This window comes from Styela clava, chromosome 10 (assembly GCF_964204865.1).
Source record: "Styela clava chromosome 10, kaStyClav1.hap1.2, whole genome shotgun sequence".
NCBI classification, from domain to species: domain Eukaryota; kingdom Metazoa; phylum Chordata; class Ascidiacea; order Stolidobranchia; family Styelidae; genus Styela; species Styela clava.
Genome location: NC_135259.1, coordinates 7751661 through 7760931, shown reverse-complemented (window position 1 = coordinate 7760931; position 9271 = coordinate 7751661). Strand labels below are relative to the sequence as shown.

Here is a 9271-nt window from a genome sequence, read left to right as displayed (position 1 = left end):
CCTGATTAATAATATCGGTACGATATACCAGTTAATATATTATTTGTATAGCTTCTAGATACTAGTTGGGTTCCGAGTAATTTCCATTTCCGTCAGATGAAAGTTGCCATGAACTATATTTAAAGCGATGACGACCTTTTTACTTTTAAGTCTCGCTTCCAGTATCATGTCTCGATGATTGTGTGTGTGTGCGTGCTTGCCTTAATTAGTTTTTTTTTTTACTTTTGGGTGAGCGAACACGTACTACTTCTTTTATCAATACTTTTCCATCTAAAATCTGTACGTTTCAAACCTTACTCTAGGTTTTGTTCGCTTTCCCGATTCTATAATCAGTTACTTTTATCTATTTTTTTATCGTCTATTGCTGATTATGGAGTCGAAATAAACTTATAACTTATTATGAATGAGTCTGTTTGTTAGCTTACGACCGGCCTTCTCACAAAAAAGAGGGGATGCAATGAAATAAAATTAGGTAATTTAAATTACAAGAGAGAGAGAAATTTATTATTTTGTCAACCAAAAATACAATACAATAAAAAGTAACAACCATAAAATTATTTTGGTATGGACAGGAGGGAGCGATACGACCATACACGCGGTCATCGAGTTCAACGGTATGTTAGTCGTTGAGTTCAACTTATTATTGGACACGTAGTGGACATAACGATCGTTCAATATTATGTTGGTCTTTGACGCTTTTTGGACATCTATTGGAAAATCTAAAAATCCGCTTTTCTCTTTCATTACTGGACCGATTGCTTCGAAATTTCTACTGGTGAAAGATGAAATTTTTCTCCAGAAGGCTATTACTTTTATTTATTTCAAATATTTCTGTTAGCTCTGTGAGACTTGTTTTTGTTTGCTATGACGTCTATATATTTGGATTACAGTTTTGAGAAATTTATGCGTTTTAACTCATCATTTTTGCAAGGACACCTAATGAGGACTGCATGAGATCAGTAACAACTAATGGAAAGCCTATGTTAAATAAAGGTGCGGCCTGCGGTTTAACCCAGTTATTGATATATGGCCCGCTTGCAAAAAAGGTTGCACACCCCTATCCTAACCAATCCATGCAATGGTATATATGCCACTATCTGGACTAGAACGGCGGAAAGCACATTAGAATATTATCCAATCAGTAGAGTTTATCATCGGCTGATACCTTTTGAGGCTCAGCAATATTGACTCTGTCATAGAGGCAACATGCTGCCTTCACAATTTTTCTAGAAGAGATGTTACTAGAGCGGCAACAGTTTACGAAGATGCCAGAGTGATTCCTGATCTGCGGCGTGAAATACCCGGAAGTGATGGCTGTGCAACACAGAGCACACCTTCATCCCACAAGCCGCAACATCTTTTCATAGGAAGGTGACATTCACGCCGATTCCAGTCATTTTTATTCTCACTGCTAGCCTTGTTTACGGTCAGCTTTATAAAAATCCGGAACCAGTCGATACTGCAGCTTCATCTCATAGTGAGTCAACGCAACCGCCAAAGAAAATCAATTAGAGTTACTCGAGGAGAAAAATTTACAAATCAGAAAAGAGAAAGATGAAGCTTTTTAGCTAATTTAGAAAACTTTAAGGCGAAACTTTTACAGCATAGAATAGAGAGAAGTGAGGCAGTGAAAAAACTAGAAAATTTTTACATTTTTAGTTACAAGAACTTGAGCAAAAAGCCAAAGAAATTAATTTACTATACTGATTTACCATTAGAAACATTTGATGTTATGTCCAATTTCTTCTGCCCCTGTTTGCCAGATCCGTGCCATTATAAAATGAAATATGTGGATCAAATGCTCATGACCCTCATGAAACTACGCCTAAACGAACATTTTGATACGTTAGCAGACATATTTGATTTATCTAAATCCAATCTCGACAACGTATTCTGGCGCTGGATTGATTCAATCGAAAACAAAATGTCGTTTCTGATTTGTTGGACTGTGAAGCGAGTAGTAAAACACTACCACCACTTTTTCGACAATACTTCCCAAGATTGGCATCATAGGCTGCTGTAGAAATATTTATCAATAGACCGAAACGATTACTTGTCCGAGCCCAAGTATACTCTAATTACAAAAAACATTCCACCGTCAAATTTTTAATAGCTTGTACACCGAAGGCTGGAACGGTTCAATTTTGTATGCTTCCAAACTCTTCCTGTTTTTCATGGCCTCCTCTGTGTATATTCCAGGTGTATTGATAAGATATTCATATACGTCAGGGTATCAACCTCTGGCCATACTACAGTACTAGAGATGTTTCATCCACCCATGCATCCTGTTGTGACCCATCTTAAGTTTTTAAAAGTAGGCTAGCGTTTTATTGTATTGAAATCCGGGCGGTGAATGCTATATACAGAAGCTGACGACGCCATTGTATGGATTATTGCACAACAATAAAAAGGAGATTATTTATAGTCTACATACGCGTTATCTACAGTATGTACAGTATGCTGTTAAAAATCTGGAAATGACAGACAAAAACTGTTACAGATCCAGGCAAACCGAAAATAATGCAGTGCTAACACCCTGTCTCGTCGTAACATATTATCATAAAGCCTTGCACTATTAAGCTGCAGGAACAAACAAAAGAGACGAGATGCAGACGAGAGGCGCAGTTCTTATCACTTCATGGCAGCTCCTGCCACGAACGGCGCAGTTCTAATCACTTCATGGCAGCTCCTGCCACGAGCGAACCGCGGCAGCTCTTGCCCTAACCCCATATCCATCAAAACTGTATCCATAAGAAAAACGTTCCAACTTACCCAATATTTGTCACCATAATGGACAGCCCTGTCTTTACGGCCCACCTGCCGTGGTTACGGCAGCAAAATTTTACCTGCCATTGGTTTTCAATTTGCTGCCGCGGTAACGGCAGCTCGTCATTGGTTTGTGGCAGCCAAAAAGTCAGTCGCCATAGGTTTGGTCGTAGCGGCCATGGTATGGAAATACCGCCATGGTTTTGCGGCAGCTGTAGACGCCACAGAATACTTAAAACTGCACTTGGCAGACGACAGCGAGATATACCCGCAGTTTTTGTCGAGCGACTTTGTCACGTGGTTATGATGTCACGCGAAATTTGAGAATTAATTGCCATCAAATTCCCCACTAGGTAGATTCTAGGCGATTCACGCTAGCCGCTGGTCGGTTACAGAATTGAGAGGCCGTGGTTCGCCATATGATTAAACCCTCTTATCGGCACTCTTCACCCAGAGAAAAACATGTAAACCTCATTAGTAGGAAATTACCCACCTGTTGGAAATCAATAAAGACTGCTGAAAAAGCCAAAGCAGTGATGATAACTCCTCTACCATCGTAACGCTTATTTATTTATTAGTCATAAATATATTTTCAACATACCAACAAAACAGACATTAACATTGCACAAAAAAAATTCTGTATCAGGTGTAAATTACATGATCGACAACCAACTATAATTAAGGAATTCCATGATATATAATTCATGAAATTGAGTGTCATAACGATCTCAAGTTACACATATGAAAAAAGTTGTGTTTCTTCATGTAACAAAGCTAAATGGCATCATATCTGAATACAGTCGAGGCCAAAATTCATATGCTACCTGAATGGATAGAGCATAAACATTATTTGAATACCCGAATAACACAATTTTTGTATCATATCACTGGTACACTGTTTAAAATTGCAGTGTATACTCAATTAAAAAATCATGGCATATCCCTACTCCATTATTTCAAAATTAGGAATTTATAAGCTATATTACTTCTATAATTCGTCTCTATCTACATTCAACATTTTTCGAAAACGATTGTTTTATCATATAATAAAACTCTTTTATTATTCTGTATCACATTTAAAAGAATAAACTTAATTTGAAACATCATTGGACCAGGGTAAATGATGTGAACGACCCTGGATATAAATAATACACTCACACAACGATACAGAAAACATCCTAAATCTCAATGAAATATGCCTCGAGACGTAGCCCATCAATGGTTTCATTCTTGCTTGATAGTGCCAGAGTACAATTTTTGACCAAGAAAAATCTTATTGTTTACAAACATTGAAGGACGGAACTGAATCTATAAACAAGTTCAACTATCAAGATAGACTTATTATGCCATGTTCTCAAAGTTTCCCATTTTTGCTTTCGAACTTGCTATTACACCAATAATAACTCCAAAAAGTCCAATCGCACTTCCAAAGATTTCAACAATGAGTACCTGGAAAAAATATTTTAGTTTTTAATTTATGATACAAATGTAGATGTACAATCTTCATCCCCATAGGGCAATAGAAATTGAAGACCTAATTAGGCATAGTGGTATGCAACAATGAAGAATTTTAGTTTATTCAACCTCATTCAGAAGAGGAGGTGATAAAATGATTACTGAATACAACAGAATCAGGATAGAAACAACATCGATAAGATCTTAAATGCATAAAATTTAAATGAAAAGGCAATACCAAAAGTAGTAGTGAGTGCTCACTCGGATGTATGCTGTATTCCTGTAGATATCAGTTTCAGCACAACATTTTCTTGTAGAAAAACTGATATCCTGACAATACAAAGAATAGACTTTTAAATGAAGATAACAGTATCTTACTTTCACGAACAAAGATTCATTGGCAGCATCTGCTAGAGCTGCTCCGCTTCCAACAATTCCAACACAAATACCACAAGCTAAATTTGAAAGTCCAGTGATGATGCCAGCAGCAAATATTGAGAAACCTATTTGTAACAAAAAAAGTCAAAATAACAAATAATTGTCAGCATATCAATGCAATACAGGCGAGCTATTTAGTTATCATGTGCTATCAAATTCAATCACCAAGTATCAATATAAAACATGAACTGAACTTACATTTAGTTAAAGATAAAAACATGAAAATGAGCAATAAGGCAAACAATTAACAGACCCTGCTATGAAAAATCGGCGCTCCAGAATTGTGTGTACCAATATGGAGGGAACTAATTTTGTTCGTCTGCTTTACATCAAGTTGTGTAAAGAGGCTGAAACCTATGGGCAGGGGGATATTCACTTGGCTAACACAGACAGTCCATGAACTCGTAATATAACTAAAATAGGGAAAATCGGAATAAAATCATGGCCCAACACTAACCTGGTACACACACTACGGGAGTACTAAAAAATCAATTTAATATTATTGCTATTTGAACTGCATACAATAGGTAAATTGTGCAAAATCTAGTCATTTCTATTCACAGTACTTCATTTGGAATTTTAGGACCTACTATCGTGGAAGTAGAATTGCTGTGAATGGTCTGAAATACTCCACAACCCATTCAATTTAATAACAATCAATAGTTTGCACTTTGACTGGTTTATAACATATTGATTTCTAGGCATAAACCGTAAGTATGTTTTATGATTATGGTCGATACATACCAGCATAGTAATTCATAGCCCTTTGATTTTCATTGAGATTTTCCCAGTCATAATTCTCCAGTAAGTTTGACATAACAATAGCAACAATAATTCCATAGATTGCAACAGCCTCACAAAATATGATGCTCACCTAAAGATTTCAAATAATATAACACAAAGATATAAAAAGCGTTGAACTATTTCCCATTTATGTAGTTGAATAACACGAGTGGATAATACCGAAAATTTTATTATTTCGAATACATTCTAAAGTATAATTAATATTTTCGAATACGGAATATATTCTAAACCAGTGGTTCCCAACCGCCGGTCCGTGGCAACCTTTCTGCCGGTCTGCCAAATATATTCCAATATTTTATCTCAATTGCAAAATCTCCCATCATGAACAAACGGAGAGGTCAACTCTCTGCTCTATTTCACCTTGCAGAAATTGTATTAAAACTGCATTTAACACATATGATTTCGAAAACACAGCAGCAAATTTCTCATTAAATTGAATTTTCTGCTTCGTAATTGCATATTTTTGTCGTAATTACATTCGTTTAATAATCATGTTTTGTGTTTTTGCCATCTTTAGTTGATTTTGAACATTCACTGGTCCGCAAAATAATTTTTAAATTTTACCGGTCCGCAAACTAAAAAAGGTTATGAACCACTGTTCTAAACAACATCATGCTCAAAAGAGAACATGTAGAACTCGATGTATATCCCACGGATTTTAAAACACAGTAAAGTTGAGATAAACAATGATTTCATTGTTTTTCCATTTCTTATTAATATGTTGTCTAGCCCCGTAAATAGTAAATACCAACATTCTAATATAATTCTGAAACAAATATGTCAGTACCAAATTTTTAGAATATATTCTTGGAGTCACTATTCCTGCTCCCATAATTGTGGATCCTGTTGTGAATATTCCCCTGTAACAAGAATTGAAAGAAATAATAAGAAGTGTTCCATATCATACAAGTAGCAATAAAAAACTAGTAGGCCAACCTAATCAATCATTCGTGATGGAAAGATTGAACGAAGTACATATAATCAGTCCAACCAACATATAACTAAACATGTAAAAAATATTTCAAACATATTCATATATATCTCATGTTGTTATGGACATGGTTATGCTGAATGAACTTACCAAGCTGCCCCAACAACTGAGAGAGACACCGCCAAACCGACACCGACGGAAGCATATGCATGAGGTGTAATTGATGAAATTAACCATCCTATGTCAATCCGAAACTGCTGCTCCGTGAATAGGAAATATAAAACTGAAAAGAAAGTTGGCGAAATGAATATTTCAAAATCATTAAAGAGATCAGGTTCTGTTGGGTTTATCTAATCTAATTCAACCAGTGAGATTTAATAGTATTGTCTGACTGTCATTGCAGTCACTTCTAGCAGTCATCTCTGCAATTTCGGTACATAGCAGATCATTTTGAAACTCTCAATTTTGATATTTCTTTAGCAGCTACAATGGATTCATTAAAAAATACAATTCTATTTTTAAATTTCTACCAGCAATGATATAGACATCAATGTACAACGTATAAAAAAAATAATTACCGAAAGATGTGATAGCAAGAAGAGCTGATCCAGAAATGAATGAGTAAATCGCAACTTTAGACATATTCAATCCTAATATATATATTTAATGAGCACCCAAAATCTGCAACGTCTAAAAAGATTTCATGTTATTAGCAACACTATGAAAAATATGTTGATAATAATGCACTGCTTCCTAGCAAAAATAAAATTAGTTTTTTAAGCTTTGCTTACAACATCAAAAAACGCTCCAAAAAATTACTTCAAAGGCATTGAGTATATTCAACGAAAAACTTGTTCCATGAAAGACATGAACAACAATTTATTTCTAGTTTATATCCATGACATACTGCAACAGTACATGAACAAATGCGTTCAAGTAAAATTCAAATCGTGGTATAACAATTTTGAATGCTTGTAATGTGAAATGAATGAGAAGGAAATTTATTAACAATTACAAAAATCTAAGTGAAAAGAAGGTACTTTTTGTCAAATTACCCTAAATTGCAGCAAAATGAATGAGTTTGTTACTACAATAAAGTTAAATATTCAATCAATTCAAAACTGACTCAACAAATTTGAAAATCTTTGATAACACGAAATATCTCAGCATAATACAGCAGCACTAAATATATGTCTATTAACAAACACACTGAACAAATTTTTACAAAACAATCAATGAACAGTGTATGCATCACAACATATATATTTGACTTAATAGTGAAAAAAAGTCACTTTGTGGCAGAATTTTTATCAATAAAGAGAAAAAAACAAGTCAATTCTTTTTTGTCATCATAACAGTCACTTTCCCAAGCATAACCTTTTTCTCTTCTTCAGCATCCATATTGATACATTCAATTGCCAAATCCAGAAATCGTTTTTTGATAGAAGTTATGATAACTTCTACTCTGACAGTGTCTCCAACATATAAAGGCGCCAAAAATCGTGACGATTGTTCAACTACAACACTTCCTGGACCAGGTAACTGCGTACCAATTACGCCTGAAACAAGGCCGTTAACTAATGCACCATGAACAATGGGTTTTTGAAATACCCCTGATTGGTTAACAAACTTGTGATCAAAATGAAGCGGATTATCATCTCCTGTCAATTCGGCAAAAGTTTGAACATCTTGATTGCTGAATGTTTTAATTGTGGAAGCTCGTTCACCAAGAACCGGTTTCAGTACAGGCGAAGAGGATGATGACACTTTTTTTAATTGTTGCTTGTACAAGATTGTAGCTGGCTGAAATTTGTTGACAAAGTATGAGCTGAAGTTGCGAAGCATTTTGGAAGTTTGGTAGCTTGGCTTGCTTTCTTCTTAATTTCCCTTCGTGCTTTTCATGCTTACATGACTTTTTCGAACTCGCTGGAACAGATTATCAATATCGCTGGAGTGTTAGAACAGTATGGTAATAGAGACAAAACTACAACTAGGAAAAGTTTAATTTCAAGTTATGTTTAACATAGTACAATATTGATGAAAAAAGGGCTAAATTAGATTGTGGAATCCAATTTTAGAATTTAGTTTGAAGCTCTGAAGACTATAGCGATATTTAGCTTAACTAGTCTACAACTGTATAAGTTATAACCCTGTAACTGACAACAAAGGCCTATTATGGCAGCTTTTACATATCTGCATATTCAGATATTGGTCAGTTTTTTCTTGCGAACTAGCAAAGAAAAACACCTGATGCGTTAGGCCTGTCAGCCTACGATACTCCTGTACTCTGTTAAATAAGAATAGAGTACAGCAGTCAGGCAGTAAGTCTACCAAATTATCATGTGGCACTGCCATTTTTTCAAAATTAATTAGGGCCTATACGAGGCACAACTGGCAAAATTACATTTCCAAATGCAGAGTCTTGTGGAATAAAATATCCAAATGATGAATTCTGAGCAACTTGCATGGCATTTCTTTGGTTCGCTCCAATATGCTGGGAATTTTCAGCTGAGGCAAGAGATGGATTAATAGGAATCCTTGACGATCCGGGTGCAACAGCACCACCCCCTTGTTGTAACATTCGAAGTCTAGCTTTTTCCTTCTGCAAGTCTGACAATATTTTTCTTGTTTGATCTTGACCGCCGATTGGCATCTGTCCGTTATTTGCTGCTGACATATCACGCAAATTTACAGTCCTCTTCATTTCCAGAAAACTTTGACATCCATAAAAACTGATATTCAACCAGCAAAATGTAAATAATACCGTATTTACTAAACGATGCAAATATCTTATTATAACAAATTGGAACTCCGTCTGACAAAACTTTAGTATTCTAAATATTGTTGAAACTCTGGCAAGTCAAATCCCGTGACTGA

At 35.3% G+C, this 9271-nt stretch overlaps 3 protein-coding genes across 3 annotated transcripts; all 3 read right to left on the bottom strand.

Moving 5' to 3' along the window:
• Positions 1-3315: 3315 nt before the first annotated feature.
• LOC120337337 (uncharacterized) lies at positions 3316-7106 on the bottom strand. Its single transcript, XM_039405106.2, has 6 exons — positions 6973-7106; positions 6545-6677; positions 6251-6323; positions 5404-5533; positions 4600-4724; positions 3316-4215 (listed from the first exon to the last, which is right to left on the bottom strand). The coding sequence occupies exons 1-6, from the start codon at positions 7034-7036 to the stop codon at positions 4108-4110; spliced, it is 633 nt and encodes a 210-aa protein (XP_039261040.2). The 5' UTR covers positions 7037-7106; the 3' UTR covers positions 3316-4107.
• On the bottom strand, positions 7084-8508 carry LOC120337342 ((R)-specific enoyl-CoA hydratase-like). Its single transcript, XM_039405112.2, has one exon. It carries the CDS (start codon positions 8237-8239, stop codon positions 7727-7729), a length of 513 nt encoding a protein of 170 aa, XP_039261046.2. The 5' UTR covers positions 8240-8508; the 3' UTR covers positions 7084-7726.
• Positions 8385-9250, bottom strand: LOC120338088 (SOSS complex subunit C-like). The gene has a single exon (XM_078116806.1). It carries the CDS (start codon positions 9096-9098, stop codon positions 8760-8762), a length of 339 nt encoding a protein of 112 aa, XP_077972932.1. The 5' UTR covers positions 9099-9250; the 3' UTR covers positions 8385-8759.
• Positions 9251-9271: the final 21 nt, after the last annotated feature.

What these genes read in the sequence shown, in the direction of transcription:
- LOC120337337 (XM_039405106.2), bottom strand. Translation starts at nt 7,036, where the DNA reads ATGTCTAAAGTTGCGATTTACTCATTCATTTCTGGATCAGCTCTTCTT. An exon ending in TCAGTTGTTGGGGCAGCTTG is followed by an intron (nt 6,324 to 6,544) that starts GTAAGTTCATTC and finishes TTCTTGTTACAG; the next exon opens with GGGAATATTCACAACAGGAT. An exon ending in ATGAATCTTTGTTCGTGAAA is followed by an intron (nt 4,216 to 4,599) that starts GTAAGATACTGT and finishes TATTTTTTCCAG; the next exon opens with GTACTCATTGTTGAAATCTT.
- LOC120337342 (XM_039405112.2), bottom strand. Translation starts at nt 8,239, where the DNA reads ATGCTTCGCAACTTCAGCTCATACTTTGTCAACAAATTTCAGCCAGCT.
- LOC120338088 (XM_078116806.1), bottom strand. Translation starts at nt 9,098, where the DNA reads ATGAAGAGGACTGTAAATTTGCGTGATATGTCAGCAGCAAATAACGGA.